This window comes from Fukomys damarensis, unplaced genomic scaffold (genome assembly GCF_012274545.1).
Source record: "Fukomys damarensis isolate Sample0158 unplaced genomic scaffold, DMR_v1.0_HiC HiC_scaffold_2, whole genome shotgun sequence".
NCBI classification, from domain to species: domain Eukaryota; kingdom Metazoa; phylum Chordata; class Mammalia; order Rodentia; family Bathyergidae; genus Fukomys; species Fukomys damarensis.
In genome coordinates, this window is record NW_022900914.1 from 33,693,427 (window position 1) to 33,716,278 (window position 22,852).

At 36.6% G+C, this 22,852-nt stretch overlaps 1 protein-coding gene across 6 annotated transcripts in view; it reads right to left on the reverse strand.

The window, feature by feature from the left end:
* Positions 1–755: 755 nt before the first annotated feature.
* Efemp1 (EGF containing fibulin extracellular matrix protein 1) overlaps positions 756–22,852 on the reverse strand; it is a 58,299-nt gene continuing 36,202 nt past the window's right edge. For 3 of the 6 annotated variants that reach the window (XM_010615872.3, XM_010615871.3, XM_010615873.3), the window contains exons 6-12: positions 16,514–16,636; positions 12,472–12,591; positions 11,388–11,507; positions 9,403–9,522; positions 6,227–6,350; positions 5,945–6,140; positions 761–1,443 (exon numbers count right to left, since the gene is read on the reverse strand). In XM_010615872.3, the coding sequence (XP_010614174.1) occupies positions 1,282–1,443; positions 5,945–6,140; positions 6,227–6,350; positions 9,403–9,522; positions 11,388–11,507; positions 12,472–12,591; positions 16,514–16,636 (965 nt within the window). In that variant the 3' untranslated portion in view covers positions 761–1,281. Of the gene's footprint in view, positions 1,444–5,944; positions 6,141–6,226; positions 6,351–9,402; positions 9,523–11,387; positions 11,508–12,471; positions 12,592–16,513; positions 16,637–22,852 lie in introns of all 6 variants that reach the window. The other 3 variants (XM_010615876.3, XM_010615877.3, XM_010615875.3) reach the window with 3 other exon arrangements.

Here is a 22,852-nt window from a genome sequence, read left to right on the forward strand (position 1 = left end):
ATATAGTCTTGTATATACAAAATGTCCAAAATAGGCAAATTCATAAGGCACAAAGTAGATCTGATAGTTCCCACTGGAGCTTGTGACAAGGGAGGATGGAGAGTGACTGCTTATAGGTATGAGGTGTTTTTTTTATATAAAGGTTATGGAACCAGTTTTTTTTCCCTGGCAGCTATAACTGATTTTTTCCCAGATGTATAAATTATATGGTTTGTTATTACCTACATATTAAAAACCTCCAAAGATTGGATGTTCTTTTAAAAAGAATATTTTTATTTTAAAAAATGACACACTAACGTGAATCAATTACACTTAAAAAAATAAGAAGACATAAAATATTTTCATAGAATTGGGATGAAGAGATTTGCTTTAACTCACTGTTACTCTGAATGCAAGGAATAAGAACCATTATAATTTTCTTCCTCTGTGAGCATCGAGGACAAAGATGAAAACTTTTATTTATTAGTGAAGTATTAGGATTTTCATTCTATGTAGCAATTAAACTTATCCAGTGAAATAACCTTTCCCCATTTTGCTGTGCATCCTGTAGAAACTCTGACTCCAAGGATGTTATTGCTTTTACTGAATTTACTTCTTCAAATCAACTCTGATGTGGTTTAGAAAATGATTTTTTCTTATCTCTTCCCCATAGGTTTGTTAATAGAATAATTTTCTGGGGGATATTTGGTTCATTTTGGAAATTTTTACTTATTGTATTTTAATACTTATAAGAAAAGAGTCCTCACAAAATTCAAAATATCTACAGAAATCACCTATGAATTCATGAAAATAAGGATGAACATAAATATGGTAGCTCCTAATTTTCTAAAGAAATATATCTTTATTGACATTTTCCATTTTCTTACAAAGCAGTTAAAAAATTCATTCTTGGCCTTTCATGCTGCTCAACGTTATGATGGCTGCTTCCTTGTAAGACTGTCAGAGCTGCAGTCAGTTTCCTCAAGTACCACAGAAGAGCATCATTGCTTGGTTCCATTTTTACAGGAAATGTATTCTTTCACCAGATTATGTATGCTTAGCTTTCTTGAAGAAGACCAGTTTAGTGGATTAATGTCTAATTTACACATAGTAATAAAGACAGAGTTTGAATCTTTACAGGTTAAATGCCCACTTTATACCATCGTGTAATTGTTTGAATTATGGGTGAGTGTACAGTATATAGATGTAGATATACTAGATGTATCTATAAATAGAGTAGTGCTTTAGAGTAACAATATTCTTTGGCTGGTTTAAATGCCTGCGATAGACTCATATAAAAGGCTAAAATGAAAATGGCCCCACTATTATTGTCAATCTTAACACTGAGCTGGTGCGGAAGGTCCCTAGTCTGTTGACTGTCAGCATCTCCAGGTCCACGATGCATTCCCTTGGTCCTGATAGTGACTTCACCAACACAAGCGTTGCACTTGCAGCACTTGTTTGCTACAACAAAAAAGGGGGAGTGTTTATTATTTATTACACCCGCTATAAAAATTAGGGGAATAAAGGATGCTATGCAGTCTCTCTTAACTTCCAACCCTCCTTCACTCTTAGCCCTTTCCAACCATCATCACTAACTCCAGGTTACAAGAACTTGCTTTTGAAATAATTATTCTTTTTTATCACTTTCCCTCTGTCAATATTTTTCAACCCTCTTAATAAGTAGTTCTGGCCTTTGTAGAGACTGGATGAGATGAGAAATCTGAAAATGATAAAGTTTGTCCTTTTGCACTTTCATAACATTGTGTGTCCATTTACATTTTAGTGGGTGATTATATAGGTAAACAGCTAATTTCAGTAGGATGTGATAAATTTTAAGATATACACAGATATACAGGGTATATGCATAAAGTTGTATATGTATGGGAAAAGTGGAAAAATCCTGAAACATTGAGGAGAGGCTTTTGAATACCTAATGAGAGTTTTCAGGGATAAGCAAATTTCATGAAGTACCATGTTTAGAAGAACTGGAGGTAGTTTAGTGTTGAAGAATGTGAGGAATACTGGAGAGTGAAGGAAGGTGTAGCTGGACAGGGCTCTTTTTTCTCCTCTATCTCAGTAAATAGTATACCATTTACCATTGCTCAAGACAGAAGAAAGGAGGCTGTTATCTTTGATGTCTCTTTATCCTCTACATTCTCACTGTGAGTGCAAGGAGTTAAAAGTTAGGTCGTTCTCCTAATATCTGCATAAATCTGTCTTTTAAAAAATCCACTGTTAGTCCCTAATTCCCTATCTCTTGAATTACTAACTGCACTACTTCCATTTTTGCCACGGAGCTAATTCAGGCTCTGTAATGTAGGCAGGAATCATTTTAACATGAAAATCCAATATAGGCTACGCTACTTGAATCTTTAAAATGTTCTATCAGGCTTTGTGTGAGCTGGTCCCCATTCACCTCATCAAGCTCCTCTCAGGCACTGTGCCTGAGCAGTTGAACTTCCAGACCAATAAGTCTTCTTCATATTCTTTTCATTTTCTATTCTTGATTCGTATTTGAATTTAAATCCACTTTTTCCAGAGGCTTCCAGACCACTGCTTCCATGGTGAGGAATACTTGTTATATACTATATACACTAATACTCTGTGTGTGTGTGTGTGTGTGTGTGTGTGTGCACAACTTGAGACTCTGTTGCAGTGTTCTGCATCTTTCTGAGCATTTGTTTAGTGTCTTGACAGTCAGCTCCATTGGGGCAAGCATTGGCTTGATTTTATTCACCATTTGTCTGTATACAGGCAAGGTTGCCTCTTGTAAGCCGTAGTTGTAGTTAACAGTATATTGATTTTATTAATTAATTATTTTAAAAATATTTTTTGGAGCACCTGCTATATGCCAGGGACCATTCTCTGTGCTAAGAATAGAAAAGTGAACTGATAGGCAAGGTCTCTGTTTTCATAAGGACACAGTCAGATGAATAATGTGCTCCATGGTGAAAGGGCTATGAATAAAACTAAGGCTTGGGTAGGGGGTTCTGATACTCTGCCTTGAATTTTATGTACTATTTCTTTACAGTATATCTCTCTTTCTAGAGAAGATTTTCTCAGTTTTCTTCCAAAAGGAATTAAAATAAAAACCTATATACTACTACATGCTTTTTCATGGATGAGGTCAACTCTCATGATTATCAAGAAATCTCTTTGTATCTATTAATTTTTTATGTCTTTGGATTATGAACTTAAGCATACAATTGGCCCTTTCTTTTTTCATAGGTGCTTACTTTTGCTGCACAATGATATTTAAAGCTCTCTGAAATTAGGAATTGTGCTTTACATGTCTTTTTAATTCCTCACAGCACCCAGCATGAAGGAGAGAACATAGTAGATAATTAAGCCTCATTGATTTTGTACATTAAATGCTTTCTGTGTAAGCAGAATTTCATGGAGAAATTTTGTAGGATTTGATCCTAATACTTTAAAAATTATGTAATAAGTAATATTTTTATTATTTTAAGTAGCTTTTATTTTAAATAATTCAGAATTATTTAACTTTAGAATTACAAAATTAACAATGTTTTCTATCATTCATGAGAAAAAGGATTTCATTTGAGAAAATGATGAGTATCTATATTCAAAAAAATTAAGCCAAGCCAGGTGTGGTGGCACAAGCCTATAACCTAGCACTTTGGGACGATGAAGCAGTAGGATTACAAGTTCAATCCCAGCTTGGCCAATTTACAACTCAGTGAGTCTCTGTCTTAAAATACAAAATAAGAAATGGCTGGGGATGTAGGTGAGTAAAACATCTTGGGTTAAATCCTCAGTACTGCCAAAAAAAGCTCAATAAATTAAGATATGAATAAAAAAGAACTTTCAGTGCAAATAAGGATCAAAATGTATAATTGATAATGTGAAATAGGAAGAAAAGGTCTAAAGTGGTAGGGGAAGTGAGAGGGGTAGGGAAAGGAAAAAATACGAGAAAAGGAAAAATGGAAACAAAGTTGCTGTAAATAGGGAGGGGTGTAGGGGGTTGAAGAGAGGGCAGGGAGATGGGGAAAAAATGAGAACCAAGACCTGTCCTGTAAAGGTACAAGATCCCAATAATGGATGTAACTGTACTGTATGCCTAAAATGTACTGATAAACTTAATGAAAAAAATAAAAAGAACTTTCAAAGTGCCCCTTATTGCAGAGAAAAGACATGTTAAAACTTCCTTTAGCTATTTGCTGATTTTGCTAGGGAATTTTATTTTCTTAAATTGTAACTAAGAGTTCAAAATGAAAAGTTTTTTTAAAGAGATATTTTGAGGTGAACCTATTTTGTTACCAAAGGATTACTGATAATGTAATTTGGGCTCAACTTAATTGATATTATCTGAACTGTGTGCAACTCATTTACAAGTAACTTCTTACAATACTTAGTATATCTCAAATTTAAAACATCAAATGTTAAAGTTTATTCTTTCCTATGAGAAAAAAATAATAGTATTAGATTATATTGTGGATTGAGTTTTTCACTTCAGATGTTGGTCATGAGAAATTAGTCATTTTAAATTTACCGAAATCACATTACTCTCGAGCTAGAAGGGAAGTTAATCTATCAGAGAACAGCATAAACATATAAGCATTAAAAACTCTACAAGGATTAATTTCTCAATTTACTTTCATATTCTGAAAATGAAATACTAACTTTAATTTGATTAAAAACGAAGAGTACCTAAAGGAGTTTTGAGAAAATTCTACGTGGATGAATAACATCCTTAGCATGAAGCAGTTACTGTAGTCCTGCACACTGCTTGGTGAGTGTGCCATCATCTTCACTTGAAGTGGTGAGCCACTTCAAAATGTGTCAGAATTTTATCCTAAGACGAACTTGCTGAATGAAAGACTGAGAGACTAAGGCTCTGGAGTCTGGGAGATCAATGTGGGTTCTCTGGAGATATTGGGGAGGTGATGGGAACAGTCAAAAGAAGAGAGACTGGGGCATGGAAAGTGAAGATAGCCCAGGAGACACTGTGAAGAGAGAAATGGCAGAGTTCAGAAGGCAGATATCATGTAGGCAATTAAAGTGTAGGAAAAGACGCAAGTGAACCCAAACTGTCTGCTCTGAAGTTTGTATAAATGATACAACTGCTGACACATGCTGTGTGTAGATGTGGGTCACTTCTGAGAGACTGACAGATTTTTAATTTTGGTGTGACTGTAAACCATTTTGCACACATTACAATTAGGAATTCATGATGTTTTAGATCTCCAGAAACATTTTTCTGTGTATAATATCACAGATTTGTGGTACCTATTGTGTGTGCATGTGTGTGTGTGTGTGTGTGTGTGTATGTGTGTGTGTGTGTGTAGGCTTGTGCTTTCTAGTAGAGATTGCAGCAGTTCATCTGAGTGACTTTAGGGAAGCCGCTTATTCTGAATTTCACTTTTTGCTTCCGTAAAAGATGGAGAGTGTTGTGGTTGGGAACTAATTGCCCTAATATAATTTCAGGGTATTATTAGGAGGTGATGGAAACAGAAGATAGGTATAATTGAAAGAAGTAGTTGATAGAAGGGTGACTTTGAGGATTATATTTGGCATCCAGAATTTCTTCCTTCCAATCAGGATTTTTTTCCTTCTCTCACTGCTTTTCAGTTGCTGTGAAGTGAGCAACTCTGCTCCACCATGCCTTCTTCACCATAATGCTCAGCTTCACTTCAGGCCCAGAAGTAATAGAGCCAGTGGGACATGGCTTCAAACCTCTGGAACTATGAGCCAAAGAAGTCTTTCCTCTTTTAATCTGTTAATGACAGGTATTTGTCACAGTGGCCGAAAAAGCTGAGTATCACAGAGATCAATGTAATATCTATCTGACAGTGTAGCTTTAAATGTAACAATACACACAGAAGAGTTTTTTTCATATAAAAAACTCTTTAAATCCTAGCTTTCCTTTTGGGTGAATGCTATACATCAATGACAAAATTCCACCTGTCTCAACAGTGCACGCTGCCTATGAGATACTTACTCTTAGGTAGAACTCTCCATTTTCATTCCCAGATTTAATCCGAAAAGTATTGATGGTGCTGGTATAGATACTTGTGGCCTGTATCTGGAAGATGTCTGATGGTACAGCCCTGTCAGATCTGATGCTCATGTATTTGTGGAGTATGGACTGGGGCAGTTCTCGGCACATAGCATTTGAAACTGGGCAAACACATCGGCTGCAGAGATAGACAAAAAATGTATTCACTGGTTTGGCTTGGGAAGAACCGAAAATTCTCACTTCAAAAGTTCTGATGTTTCTTACTTCTCTGGTGTTAGAATGTAGGGATCTTGGCAAGGATTTCGTGGATAACAGCGGAAGCCACCATGATAATTCCAACACATTTCATCCTCTCGGCATTCATTGGTTGTTTCACATTCATTTATATCTGTAGAGATGTAGGGTTAAAGAGTTTATGGATCTAAGAAAAATGTGTAGGTGGAGGGCTCTGGTTTGTAAGGGAGTGTGTGAGAATGTGGATTGTATTCAATCTGCTTTTAGACACAAGACTAAGTGGGACCTAATTTCGTTGCATTGAATTCAGGATAGACGTACCTGGGCCAATTGGTGCTTGATAAAATATTTTATCAAGCACCAATTGTTTATCTGTTGAATTTAAAGCCAAATGATAACTACAGACTCTGCTTATATAAAAGTAAAAAAAATTAGTTGGGAATATAAATATGGGAACAATTACAAGTAAAATGGAAATAAAGAATAGATAGGTGAGTACACTGGTGAGTTTGAAGTAGAATTGATTAATTTTGAAATAGAATTGATTAATTCTGTCTGGAGGATTAAGGAAGGCTAAAGGAAGGAGTAGGTGAGATTTTCATTATTAGATATTCATAATTAGGTGAGATTTTCATGGCTAGGATGGGAATGCCTCTCCAGACTGAGAAAACAGGCATAAACTATGAAGAGGGCAGAGGAGAGAGGAAAAGGCTAGGAATGTAGTTTCATTAAGCAGCATTATCCGAGGAATGGTAGATCAGAGAGGGGACTTTGCTATGAAGAGGAGGCAGAGCAGATATGCAGTGTTCTACCATGTAGAGCAGAGGTATTTAAGTACTGTGTGGAAACAGACAGGGCTGTAAGTGCTAGGACACACACTAGGAAAAGCAGTGCCAAAAGCAGAAGGGCATGAAATTTGGCAAGAAGGGTTATGAGTTAGCCAGGCTAGACAAGGACTGATTCTAGATTTGTGTATTAGATGATGTTTGGCTCTCAGATGACTTTGGAAAGAAACAGTTTTAGTAGTGAGCTATTACATTTATGACCACATCAACAATTAATACCCACATCCCTATCTAAGTCTATCTCCTATTATATATAAATAGTGACATATTCTGTTCAATATAAGCCTTCTCTGAATCATGCACTTCCCAGAAATGGATGTTTTTATTCATTAATTTACTCATCCCATATGTAATTTACTGAGTCCTTGCTGCAAGCCAGGCATAGCTAACTGCTGGGATTTGATCTCCTTTGAAGTCTCATGGATGGTGTTTCTCTTTTAGGGATTTTATTTCTTTTTTGCTTTGCATTATTGAAATCTGTATACAGTGGTACATCAATTTACAAGTGCTTTTATTTGCAAACAATTTGGTTCACAAATAGAAGTGTTTGGCAAAATTGTGTTTTTGTTTGTGAACTCTGCATCAGGTGATGAACATAACTGGGGCCATCTTTTCTAGAATTGTGCAATAAATTAAGTTCCTTGTTTTAATCCTATTAGCTTGAAACTCTTTGAGGGCAAGGGCTACTGTACCCACCTTTGATCTTTCACCACTGAGTGTTAATGCACTGGGGACCTGACTTTTAGCATATTAAATGAACTAAATTGCTTCTCACAAAAACTGTGTGGAGATAAGTGAGGAAGATATTATCACCACTTGATACTGAGGAAAAACAAATAAAGGTTAAGCAACTGGTTGAAGTTCATACAACTAATAACAGGTATCTTTGTATTGCAAGTTATGCTAAATAAGAATAATTGTATCCTATCTTTGTAGAAAAAATATCTTTTAGCTTCCAAATGGCTACAGTTATCTGGAATCCAGGAGAAGGGTGGAAAAGCTATGCCATTTCCAAGAGTCAGTTACAAGAAGAATCTTTGTAGACTAGTTATGGGAGAACACAGAAAACTTAGATTCCTTAGAAGAAATCACAATTAATTTCAGTATTTTTCATCTTCTTAAAAAATAAAGGTACTGTTTAACTACAGGGAAAACTAAGACTTTTGGGACATGGAGTCCAACAGTGGCAAAAAAGGAAGCTTAATATAACTTCGCTTGTTACTTCCAGTAATTTAGAACCTAGCATAATCAATAGCTTGATTAATAATGTGAGGTTTTTCAGAAATTAATAGTATTAAAATTTTTGTGTGTCTGGCTGTATGTTTATTCTCTACTTCTCTCTCTCTCTCTCTCTCTCTCTCTTTTTCTCTCTCTCTCTCCTTTCCCCCCTACAAACACACACACACACACACACACACACACACACACACACACTGTTTTCATTTTTGTAAGCCTATGGAAATGAGAAAAGTTATTTCATATCCCAAGTAAGCCGTTAGGAGGAAGGTAAGAATCCAAACCTTTCAATCTTTGTTTTCATGACTGAGGCTCAGGTGGGTTGGTTTCAGTGGAGGAAAGCAATTGCTTTACATTTTAAAAGAATGTGAATCTTCAAGAAAAATATTTTAGCTTAAACAAATATTCTAAAGCTGCATATCTTCAACACAGCATTCATGAACTCCCATTTGCAATTTCAGTGCATTTTCTACCTTTAATTACAACTGATATAATTGTTTCTGACAAGTAAGATCCAACTACATGTTAATTTGCTTTTGTTTTTTTGCTGAGTTTAAAATTGAGCTGTGATCAGAAACACACAGACATTTATTTGGAAGACTAGGGAAACTGGTTAAATATCCTGCTAGCTAACATATTTTCTTGCATTTAATACTCATGTTAAAAGTTTCAATTAGACTTCAGTAAGTATAACCACTACCATGCAATGTTTTCCCACAATAAATGTTCTCTGAGCAGTGAACAGCATTCTGATTATGCTTGTACCTAGTGGTTGGACTCTTTATCACCATTTGATATTGAGGAAAAACAAATAAAGTTGCATACTACAGCATCCCAGGTCATGATATTGAATCTCCTCTTTATGAGGTGTACATTAATTCATTATAAATAGGGAGAGAAGGAGCTCAAATTGTGTATTTCATGTGGGAAAATGAATGTCTACAGTAGAGAATCCTGTAACATCCTCCATTTGGTTAAAACTGAACACTTCCCAGGGCCAGAGATTTAGCTCAGTGGTTCTGCTGCCTGCCTTGCAATTGCATGGTCCCTAGTTCAATCCCCAGTACAAAAACAAACATACAAACAAACACTGAACATTTGCCAGATATCAGACAATATGCTTACCTTGACATGTTCTACCTCCTACTACTTGGTATCCCTGAGGGCACAAACATGAGAACGTCCCAGGTTCATTGACACATTGGTATTGACACAGGTAGTTTGAGGTTCTGCATTCATCAATGTCTATTGAATCAGAGAACAGCAAGGACACAAAGTTCAAAAGCATTTATGTTGTGCTTTGCTAATATATTTTTAGATGAGCTACTGAGAGTAGAAACATTGCAATCTCTGTGATAGAAATGCATGATTATCAGAAACTCAAGAGCCAATTCTTTTTTTTCTTGTTTTTAATTTTTGTACCAGGGATCGAACTCAGGACCTTGTACTTGAGAGGCAGGCAGCGGCATCACTGAGCTAAAACCCTGGCCCAAGACCAATTCTTAGTATAGTTCATTTCCATCTCTGATTTCAGAGCACAAGGAGTTTTCTTACCATCAGTTTTACTGAATTAGTGCTGAAAGTTTGCCTAAGCCTGAACCTACATACACTATTTGGCTTATGTTGACACTCCTCACTTCTGCACACCCACTCAGGATGTAGATTCATGCTTGTCTTCTCAGAAATTCAGTGCCCCACTGTTGAGTATATATGAGTTTGACCTCCAGATCCTATCCATGGGAGTTTCTGGTAGTGATATCAGGATCTGGTCTTTAGGAGAAGAATACTTTGCATTTCTGAATAGGCATGTTACTAGAGTCTGCTCCAAATAGCAGAGGCAGCTGTCGTAGGCCAGCCTCTCCTGATTGGCATGATATGAAGCCTTCTAGGTGGGTATGTTTGCTTTGTGGCTCCAAGCAAACCTGGAGAGATCATGAGGAAGTTAGGGTTATCAAGTATTGATGGCATTCCCTTAATGATGTATTATGCTTTTGAATTATTCTGCAGAATGTATTCCTGAAATCGACTCTGAAGGTTACCCAGCCAGGTGAATGGCCCTCTTTTTTATTAATATGGAATATTAAACACAGACTGCTTAAGGAATGTACACAGTGCAATAACAAAGCTAGGGATCAGGTTATTTTTTTTGAGACAGGGTCTTACTATGTAGCTCACGCTGGCTGGCTTTGAACTCACTGTGCAGCCCAGGCTGACATCAATTTTTCAGTTATCCTCCTGCCTCAGCCTCCTGAATGCTGTGATTACAAGCATGTGCCACCATGCCTAGCTCTATGTTTTATTGTAATATTTTTGACAATGCCATCAGCTCTTCTCAAACATAAATGTGCACATCAATCATATAGCATTCTTTTTTTTTTTTTTTTTTTTGTTAGTACACAGTGCAATAACAAAGCTAGGGATCAGGTTATTTTTTTTGAGACAGGGTCTTACTATGTAGCTCACGCTGGCTGGCTTTGAACTCACTGTGCAGCCCAGGCTGACATCAATTTTTCAGTTATCCTCCTGCCTCAGCCTCCTGAATGCTGTGATTACAAGCATGTGCCACCATGCCTAGCTCTATGTTTTATTGTAATATTTTTGACAATGCCATCAGCTCTTCTCAAACATAAATGTGCACATCAATCATATAGCATTTTTTTTTTTTTTTTTTTTTGGTACTGGGAATTGAAGTTGGGTCCTTGCACTTGCAAGGCAGGCAGTGGAACCACTGAGCTAAATCCCTGGCCCCAGTGTTCTTGTTAAATAGTATATTAAGACTTAGGAAGTCTTGGTTGAGGTTTGAGATTCTGGATTTCATAGAGGAACTGCTACTACCACTGATCATCTTCTCATAATTCAAGAAGCAAGACACTAGAGCACCATTTGTAATGATTAGACCTTGCCTACATCAAATATTTTAGCTCTTTTGCTTTTTCTCTTTTCTTTTGATAACATATTAAAAAGCCAATGTCATAGCTACATTAATCAGACAACAGATCAGAATTTCTGTGAGTTAAAAATTTGTTTTCATCAACAGGTACATAAGCAGAGAAAGCAACTCAAGTTACAAGGATAGAATCTTATTACATATTATTTGGAAAACATTTTACCTTCACAGTTGAGCCTATCACTGCTCAGCTCATATCCTTGATTACACTGACAGATGAATGAGCCAACAATGTTGTAGCACTGCTGAGCACATTGGTTGCTGGCATCACATTCATTTATATCTGAAAGAAAGGTTATATATATATTAATATAATTAATATACATTTAATCATATCCTCGCTCTGTATCATTTGATGATAAGTAATTCCCTAGATGAATTCTTTGTCCTGCAGAAGCTCATTGGAGAACATCCATTCAGTTTCATATTTGTTGGAACAACCTCAAAGGTCTGTCATATACTTCTTTTATAAATACCAGAATCTTTTTTAAAAGGAATGACAGTTTGATGTTTGATAAATCTTCCCAAAGGAACTTAATGCTTCTAATAAATACACATTCCAGTATCTATTTTCTTTTGTTGTTCAGATTCAAAATGCCAACTCTGTAAATAATCATTATATGACACTCACACTGATAGTCTCTCAGCATGCTGTGGTGAAGATTTATCTGTGCTATTTATTACTTTTTAAATGGTTTCTGTTGAATTCCTTTACAATTATAACATAAGCCTTTGAGATCCATACAGAGTTTTGCAATGCTCTAAGGCACTGAAAATATTGTGAAAAGGCATTTTTCCTGCACTAGATTCTTTCCATCTCATGCCAATCTTATAATTGTGTGCCATGACACTGCATCCTGAAAAGGGAGAAGCAGCATGTAAAAATCAGATGCACTTTTAGTGGAAAGTTTGTGTTCCTGAACTTCCAGTAACCCCTTTGGCACCTTCAGCATTTATATCATACACTGTTGACTAATTGGTGTGTGTATATCAATTGATCTGTAGTTTAAAACAATTTACACACCCACAGAGAAAAGAAACCAAGGTTAAAAAAGTTTTCTATTCACATCTTGATGTGTTTTAAAAAACTGATTAGTTACTGTCTTCAGCTTTACGATTGCTTAAGGGAAGCTGATAGAAACCAGTTCTCTCAGGAACATAGAAAACTAGAAATAGTGCACATTGACATGGGGTTTCCTTCCCTTGAAGATAAAAATCAGTCAGGATGGCAGTTCCTGAAAGCTTACCTACACAGGTGTAGTTGTTTGCTGCCAACTGAAACCCAGGGCTGCACTGGCAATAAAATGAGCCTGGTGTGTTCACACATCTTTGATGGCAATATGGAGGCACAGAGCATTCATCTATGTCTAGGGAATCAGGCATACAAACAGAGAACCAAATTATTGAATCAACAAGAAAACTTATCTAGGGAAGACCCAATTTGAAAAATAATTCTTTCTCTTCCCCTCTCCCCCTCTCATTATACTATGGCCAGCATTTTGTTAAAATGTTAAGAACAAAGATTGATTGCATGACAGTTTCAGTGGTAAATAAACAGGCCTGGGTGGGCTGAGAGAAAAGGGTATGGGCTGGGGATGTAGCTCAGTGATGCCACACCTGGCTGGCAAATACAGGATCCTGAGTTCCACCCCCAGAACACACACACACACACACACACACACACACACACACACACATACGTAGTAAAGACTATTTCCCATACATATAAGAATATCAATCAGTTTTGGGAGCTTATTTAACATAACTGAAATAGAAAAGAACAAAGAATGGAGTGATGAGGTACAATCGAAGAGGATGAAGTTGTGGGCTATGTTCAGCCGGTGACTCTTAAGGCTCTGAAACATTCAATATCTTCGCGTTTTGCAAGATATGCAGGAAGGCTTGCCATGTGTATCTTAGGAAGTCAGAGGAAAGAACACTGTGGAAGGAAAGGACGCTGAACAAGTGACCTCTTGAGAGTGGCCTTCTGACACTGATGAAGTGTTCCAGTCTGTGTGTCTTTCTTAGATAAATATTTCCAACCATAAAATGCTCAACCAAGAACTTGCAGAGTAGTACTAACATCTTATAAGCATAATAAAATGTCATTAATTCATGACTGTACACTTTGTGACAACTCTAACATGGCACATGTAACTTAAAGTAATTATGCATTACAATGTAACAAAATATAGTGATACTGCCTTGAGATAAAACAAAAAGAAATAAGACTATGTAACTGTACTGTATCCCTAAAATGTACCAATAAACTCAATTAAAGCTGAAAAAAAAAAAGAAATAAGACTATGTTGGGCTCTGTGGTTCTTCCAGTGAGAAGCAGTGTGCTTGCATGGCTTCAGGGTAACCTGAGTTTTAATCTTTCTTCTGGAAATTACTAACTTATCCAAGCTTCCATTTCTTTTTCCAGAAGTATAGTAATGGAACAATACCATGGAATTATTAGAAGTATAGTAATGCAACAATGCCACAGAATTGAAATAAAGTAGGTTAAGTTCCTAGAACATAGCAAGTAAAAAATACATGGGAGCTTATTAATAAACTATAAGATTTTTATAATGTAACTAGCATATCGAAATAAAGATATTAATGTGGCTTTGGTCCTTTGTTCAGGTGTCTGTGCAGTCCTCCTTGGGAAGAACATCTCTACCACACGTAATTCATTCTGCTCTATCTCTACTCTTATCCTGCTTTAGATTTCCTTATAACCCTTGACATTACTTAATACTGTGTTATGCATTTACTATATTTGCTTCTTGTCTTGTCTTCCTCACTATAATACTTGGCAAATAAGACCTATTTTCTCTTGAGGTAAAGGCTAAGAGATTCCAATTGCTCACTGCTGAATGCTCAGTAGTTGAAACAAGGGCTGGCATAGTGGGTGCTCAATAAACATTATTTGAATGAATGGAAATAATGCTAATTAAGAGTAATTTTAGCATAATGCTTCCTAGTATTGAATATTAGAGCAAGGTACCAGTAGTGACAGTCAAATTGTATATATCATACTTTTTCATAGCTCTGTGAGAGTTATAAATGTGTATAATTTCTTTGTTTACTACTATAGTCCAATAACTAGAGCAGTGCCTGGCACATAGTAAGCCTGCAGTAAATATTTGATGAATAAATGGTTCAGGTAGACAGGTGTCTCATGCAGTGTCATTTGCATCCAATAAACATCAATCAAACTGTTGTTTTCCAGCACTGTGTTTAGCACTGTAAGTTTGTGATAACAAGTATACACATATTCACATCTGTCTAGTATGGAAGACAGGCAGGAAACAAATCAATCCATGGAATAATAAGAGAAAAACGAAGGGGGTACAAGGGACAGGTAAGCATGGTACTGTTCAATGTGTGGCCTGCTGACTGTTGTGGCACCATGGACTGTTTGGAGCAATCTAAAAAAAATAATGTAGGCGCACACATGCTTAAAAGTAGCAATTTGACATCACCACATATTTTTGTTATACTTTACAGAGATATTGGTCTATAACAGACTGGAAATTTACAAAAAGGATATTTCGTAATACTTTGACCAGGAAAGAGTAATTAATTCTATCTGTGTAGATCATGGAAGGCTTCCCAGAGGAGGTGACACTGAGCTAGGATTTGCTAGTGGAAGAAAGGTTTCTTAGGAGGGAATATTCTTTGTGCTGGAAAGAGCTTGTATAGAGGCACTGAAATGTGACACTGTATATGTATAATTAACAGGACAGACTGGAGTATAGTTTTCATTTTGGGAGAGGGGTGCTAATGGATAAAGATCAGCATGAAGAAGACCTTTTATGCTCTGTTGAGGAATGTAGACTTGATTCTGTGGGTGAGGGGAACATTAGGGAAGATATGTGATTGGATGTAAATTTAAAAAGCTCTTTTCCTATACTCCTGAAGGGCTGTGATAATGTATTCCCTTCTCTTTGGTTCACTGTACAGCAGGGAGGGTTCTTTTTTCTGTACTTCTTAGTCTCCCAAATGTTTACTTTCCTGACTATACAGTGGGCAAAACTTGTGTATCTATGGAGTTTTCTATACACTCTTCTATTTGTTTGTTTGATTTTTTTGGTACTGGGGATCGAACTCGGGACATTGCGCTTGTGAGGCAGGCAATGGAACCACTGAGCTAAAACCCTGGCCCTACGCACTCTTCTGAATCATGGCTCCAGCCACTACAAACGCTGGGCCTTTCTCTGAGGCTAGGAACCAACCACAACATCTAGGCACAGCTCCATGGCAGGCAGAACTGGATCAGGGCCCACAAGGAACTCAGTGTTGACACCCTAATGTCAATAGCTCACATTTTCTGGTGAAAATTGATGATGGGGGCCTGTCCCCCTGTCCTCACCCACTTGTCCTAAGAGAAAATGCAGCCTCTCACTGGGCTGTGGTTAGGGATGGTATCTAAATAACGGACAGAGGGAGGAGTCAGTTACAGATTCTGTGACCACTGTGGGGTTTCATGATTGAGCCACGGTGCTTTGTTCCACATCAGTCCTTGCCACTTGGCCTCGTCACACTGCATCCCTCCATGCATTCCCAATGCATGCATACAACATCTATCACATGGTGAGCTCTTGTGGACTAGAGAGTAAGCAGTGACACAAGCTGACTGGCCCCTGCCCTCAGGGAAGCTGACACTTGCAGAGCCTTGAGTGAAGCAGGTAATGTACTTTGCTTTGCACTTCCAGCACCCAGCACAAGTTTGTAACATAAGGGACTTCAGACTGCTAACTCACTGAATGATAATAGCACATAGTTGTATTGCTCAGGGCCAGGCCTGTTCTAGGAACTCCCATATGCTGTGTCTGTTGTGAGCTGTTGAGGCGGGATTGATGCTGCCACAGGACAAATGAACAACATGAGATAGAGAATTTAAATACTTTGCTTAAAGACTCTAAATGATTTAGGGGTAGAGCTGGTATTTGAAACTCACCATTTGTCCTATGTGCTGTGTGATGCTATATGACAGTGAATGAAGCCCATGTCCCCAGTGTGTTAGTGCTACGCCCTCTGATTTAAAGTTGTTTTCTTAGTTACTTTCATGGTCCATTCATACCCCAGACTTCTGCTTTCGTTGGCCTACGACACCTTGATTTGAAGGATAGAATCAATCTTTAAGATTAGTTCTTCTTGTTTGTTGGACAATAGATTGATTGTCAATGGAAGAAAAAGCAGTTGTTAGCTATCATTCTCCACATAATTGCGAGTGCTTTATTTGAAAGTCTGAAGATGGTGAAGATAAGACTTTGCTTACTGCACCATGGTACTTACCTACACACTGCTCTCCCCGCTTCTGGTACCCTGCAGGGCACTGACACCTGAAGGAGCCCCGTAAATTGATGCATACTTGTTCTGCTCCGCAGTTGTGTGTCCCTGCAGTGCACTCGTCAATGTCTGTCGAAGGCACACAATACAGAAAGAATTTTAGTTGACTGTAAAGATGTCAATACTTCCTCCGTGTAGTCAACATACTTTTCTTAAACTAAATTTTCATTTTATTCTGAAAGCGTTATAATATTGTTATACTGGAAATATTTCAAATTATAAATCATTTCATGTGTTCACAAAGTAATTTCATCGATAATAGAGTTTACCACTCAGATTCTCAGATGTTAACATTTTGCCATGCTTGTCTCAGATCCTTTTGTTGTGTTAAGAAATGAAACATTTCAGACACAGCTGATGCCTCACTCCATCCGTATCCCCTTACCCACCACTTGCCACTGTCCTGGTAGGTGTGGCTCCTTCCCCGAGATGGTTTTATACCTTTATTATACAGAGATTAGATGGCTACAGCTAGTGGGATGTATTACTGTTTTATGTGTTTTAAAATTGAAATAGGTGTATGAAATCTGCTTTTTCCACCTGGGATACTGAATTTGAGATCGTTTTTATTGACAAAGTTCTAAAAATCTGTCCAGTAATAGGGTAAAATCATACTTTAACATCACACATTTCCTGTTACTGTCTTTTTTGGCAAATGATAGGATAATATATATGTATAAATCTTTCACTGTGAAAGACTCAATTTGGTCATATTCCTTAAGGAGAGACAGGCTGGTATATTTTAAAATACATATTTTCACAAAGATTTTAGTTCTGTGTCCTAAGAATTAGGCAGGTTAAAGTTCTAGAAAAGTAAATAATCCTCAGTCATAACATAAAAAGCCAGTTTAGAGAATTTCTTTGTTTGGAATAGAAATGTGATAGAAGTGTGTGGGTATACATTCATATTTATAGACATTTATAAATGAAAAGCAAATTTGCCTCATTTACAACAGTATTCATTAAAATATTTCATATCATTACCTTAAAAGGAACAAATAAGAGCATTACACCATTTTGGCATTGTCCAACACCTTCAGAATCTAGAGTTTATTAAAAATATCATAAAACACGTAATTCCTAGATGACAAGTTTTCCATGAGAACCAAGACAGACTTAGGGGTTCTTAGATCATACTGTGATAAACCCAGGGCAATGCTTTGGAAGAAATAGTGGGCCAAGAATGAACTGAAAAAGAAAAAAGAGCCATTAGCAATTGGAATTTACCTAATTCCTGCCTTTTTAAAAAGAAACCCAGAGAGTAGCCCTTAGTGTTGTTTTGCCTGTTATTTTTCCACGGAAAATTGTTGCACTTACACTATGCAATGTCATAAGGAAGTTCATGTTGTAAGAAGGTTGTCTTCAAATAATGGCTTCACTTAGGTGGGTGTGGAAATGATAAGAGAGAGTCTTTCCACAAGAAAGAGGGAGAGGAGATGAAAAATACTTAAGTGATATATAACTTCGTCAGATTATTACAGCATGTACTTACATATTTCTTTGAACCTAGTTTTAGAGTTTAGCTAAGTGCTTTTGATTTACTTTGTGTTTTGTTTTGAAATTCATTAATACTATTTCTGTTATTGTCATTTGCAAGTGATTATAAACTGTCCTTTTTAGGTACGATGCAATCTTGCTGTGAAATTATCTGTTCCTTTTTGTGTCTTTTATTATTTTTTCATATGCAATTGATGAAAACTTTTCTACTGGGGTTTCTTTATGACTTGCTAATGCAGAAATGACAGCAGAATTCCTGTTGTTTTATGTCAGGAACATCTCAGCATTTGCAGTGATAGTAGCCTTGAGAGATATGGCAATATTAGATTCAGATGTGGCAAATAGTATATACTGGTAGAAGATCAAGGACTTGGGCAGGCCGCTGCATTTTCTAAGCAAGGCCTCACAAGTGACTGAAGTTTTTCTTTCTGAAACTCTCTTTGCAAACTGCCTCCAACCTATCACATTCCTGATGTCCTACAATTTTCTCACTGTTCATTTTCTGAATCTCTTTGATAAGTAGGCTAACAGTTCCAGTGGAATCAACTGTAGGTTTTAAACATACAAACCTGAGTGACTCCTTCTTAAGAATCACGTCTATTTAGCTTCTGAGGAGGATCATATAATAAAAATGCTTGGTAACTTACGGTAGTTTAATAAAAATAAACAAAAAACCAAAACGACTACCTCCATTACCACTATATCCTTTTTCTTTTTCTTTTCCTTTTTCTGTCAAAAGCCAAAGTTGCAACAGGACATGTCTCACCTAGTATTGATTGGTGATTATAATTTCTACTTACCTGGGTTTGCAAAATGGTCAAAAAGTAGCCTCTGACCAGAAAGCAGCTACTAACTACTTTACCATCTATGTCTTCTCTCACTACAGTTTAGGAACTTCTACTCACCCTCTCTCAACAGGTTGTCTACTGCTGAAGGCTACTGATAGACTGAATTTTGAACTTTCTTCAATTATAATATCTATTTATTAGTTTATTTAAATAGCATAATATTTTGAAAATTATACTTGGAGATCCTGTTATTGCTTGTTTACACATCTATATAAAGTCACATCAAGACTTTATAACAACATATGTTGTTAAACTCTTACATTTGTCTTTTCTACTTTTCTACATTTCTGTTTGTCTTAAATATCAGAAAGTTCCGTGCAGGCCCGGGGCTTTAGCTCAGTGGTTCCACCTCCTGCCTCGCAAACACAAGGACTCAAGTTCAATCCCTGCTACCAAAAAAACAAAACAAAACAAAAAAAAACAACAAAAAAGAAAGTTCGGTGCAATACAAAAATTACTAACAGTATAGCAGAAACACTGCTTCATGGTTTGCAAGCAAAACTGTTTTCCTACATTTATAAGGGAAACTGTCTGTGGAAACTACTCAGGTCAGCCATGGTTTTCCTAAGAAACAAGTATGGTGGTGGATAACTTTTTATTTTTTAAAATTATCTATAATTTATTGTTGACAGTTAAGCTCCTTGGCTTTTATAGGCAATCCATTAATATATGCCCTGAGCCCTAGACCCCAGCTATGCGGAGGTGAAATCTGTGTCTTACTTTTTTCTGTGTTTTAGTGCCTAGCACAGTGCAATACAGAGTCTGTGAAGGTTGAAGCAGTCTGATCAGAGGTGAAGAGCAAGAGAAGCTTCTCCGGAGGAAGTGGGTTCTGAGAAAGTGGGTTCTTGAAAAAGATGAGATACATGGGTTGGCAGGGAATAAAGGCTGTTCCTAAGAAGGCAGGTCACATTAGAAAATATCAGTGAGACCCAGCTGCTCTGCATGAGAAGAATGGCAGAGAGCTAGAGGGGCTGTGTGTGAGGAGGCTGGTGCAGTGACTAGCAGAAAATGCTCACTTAAGTCATGAGCAAAATTTGGAGGCTTAAGGGTGGGATTGGAGAGTTTGGATTGAATATCATAGCGAGTAGCGAGCAGCTCTGTACTGTGCAGTCATAGCCTAAGGTTAACATTATTGAGGAACAAAATAATAGAATGTACTTCCTAAAACATCACAACACATTTCACCATTTTAATATATTGAGAATAGCTAATAGCAATATTTGGTGATTCCTTTGTTTTTCAAAAATGTGCCCATAGTCTCTATTCCTATTGATTTATACCATTGTAGGCTCCTCTCTTGCTGACTTTGGCAAACTTAGTTGCTTTAAATAATCCAGTATAATCTTTGTTCAGTTTTCACTTCTAGCCTCTTTATCCCACTCACCCTCAGTTAATGGAACCACATATTTGATTTTCTCTCAAAGCTAATGGAAGCAATGATGTCCACACAATTGTGATGTCCATTAAGTTCCTGCTTAGGCCTTCATTCTCTTTGTTTGGCTCATTCCCTTCAGTCTGACTCATATTTCCCAAACCCCTGACTCATGCTGCTTTCTCCCTCTTATGCAACATTTTAATCTCTGCAATGTTCTTTCCATAATTTGATAACTTACCACAACATACAGTCACTTCAGTGTGTTTGTGAGCAAAAATTATCTGCATTTTGAATGCTGTTGAGTACCATTTAGACTTTTCTAATTTGTGCTGCTTTAGGTTTAAGAAATAATTCAGAACTACTTTTGTATAATCCACTAGACACTAGTGAAGGAATGTAATGAAACAGGAGGAGGGGGACTGAAATTATTTTGATTCTGTCATTGCCTTGAGATCTAGGGCCATAGTATCAATGATATTTTTTTAAAAGGATTTTTTGGATGAAGATCTTACTGTTATTTGCAGAAGGTAGGAACTATCTTAACAAGAGCTAAGGGCATTTGTTGTTTTACTCATGACTAATCTAATAATGGCTATAATCATTATAACCTGAGTAATTTAAATTCCGTTGTTTGAAATCCTATTAAAATCAATGTATGTAATATTTATATAGCTTCATATTCAGATTTGCTAAAATTTAAAAACCAATTAGTATAAAATAGATACATTCTTAGCAATATGAAAAAACATTATTTGATTAAGCAGTGAGATTTACAAAGTCTCTGATTTACTCCTAAAAACATCCCTGTGGAATAATGATCACATCATCCACCATTAATAGATGAGGAAAGGGAATGTTACTGAAAGGTAAACTCTGTGAGGTGACTTGCCTAAAATCACACAAAGCAGAAACTCAAACCCAAGATTTCCATTTTGCTTCTGTAATTTAGGTTTTCAGAAAGACTTATGTCCTAAAAATTATGGATAGCAGATGTTTGGCCATGATCAAATGTATTTTAAATTTTTTCTTAGCATTAAAAATAAGGTTGCTAGTCTTGCAGCACCTTGATTTCTCCTGTGTCTCTGTTTTACTTAGAATAACATTCATAGCTCTCCAAGTTTTGTTTGCCTCCCTAGTCCTTAGCCAATTATCAACAATTTTTGTCAAAGACTTCTAGTTCCCTTGCTGCTTCCTTCATAGTACTGGAATCAATTTATCTGGGCCAAATGCCCAGTTCTAGTTAGCTTTTCACCCTTCTGAAATTATCAGCTAGAATTCACCTAAGCTAAGCAGTTCTAGTAGAGAAAATAAATACTCCTATTAAATAACAGAAGAGAACTATCTTTATCGATGGCCAGCATTAGATTCATAGTTCTAGATTCTTATCAGTTCTGGCAAAACATGTTGTTAGTAATTTGGTATGTTTTAAGTCATAAACACAAATATCACCCAAATCAACAAGAATCAGCCTCATTTATATTAATTTTTTTGTTAAAGTGATGAATCAAATGTCTTGTAGGTTTATCAAAATATGGTGTTTACATATGGAAAAATCAAGCTACATGTACTGGAGTTGCTTTTCCAGAAATGGTAATAGATTTCGTTGATAATGGGCCCCGTTCACCTAGTTTCCTCTGTGGATAATAGTTTTCATTTGCAGGATAACCATACAAGGTTAGACATACTGTTCATGAACATGGGAAGAAAACCAACTGGTGCATGTGAATGGAGGGGCTGAAGGGAGGGCAGGGGTAAGGGGAAAAAATGAGAATCAAGACTTGTCACGTAGAGGTACAAGATCCCAACAATGAATGTAACTGTACTGTATCCCTAAAATGTACCAATAAACTCAATTAAAGCTGAAAAAAAAATCTGTGATCAATCTGTACTACATATGAACCAAATGAACCAATCAGTAACAGGCTCAAACAGAACAACAAGGAAGAAAACAAATACTTCAGTGCTCATTCTTCAATGAATGTAACTACTGTATCCCTAAAATGTACCAATAAACTCAATTAAAGCTGAAAAAAAAATCTGTGATCAATCTGTACTACATATGAACCAAATGAACCAATCAGTAACAGGCTCAAACAGAACAACAAGGAAGAAAACAAATACTTCAGTGCTCATTCTTCAGCTTTTTTCACACACTAGAAAAGGGAAGCCTATTGTTTTCAAAACCTTAAGAGAAGAGCAGATAAATGGTTGCTTAGTTTCAATGGATATTTTCCGGCATTTCTGTAAATATGTTATGCCCAGCTAAACTCTTCTTTTTTCTTCTTAAACTTAATTATCCATTAAGAATGTTTGAGAAAAGATAGCCTTGAGTTTGAGATGCTAAAACCAAATATCAATCCCCAACTTTGTGGAGTAAGACAGTATTTTGAAACAAAAAAGTACCATCCATGTTTGCTGAGGGATGGCTCAGTAGTTAGGAATTTACCCTGTGAGAAGTGTTAGGTTCATTCTATATAGGCTGGAGATCTGCTTTAAAATGCATAGTTTTTAGAGGAGTTATGATTCCCACTTATAATGGGATACCTGTGTTCTGACACTTCAGTT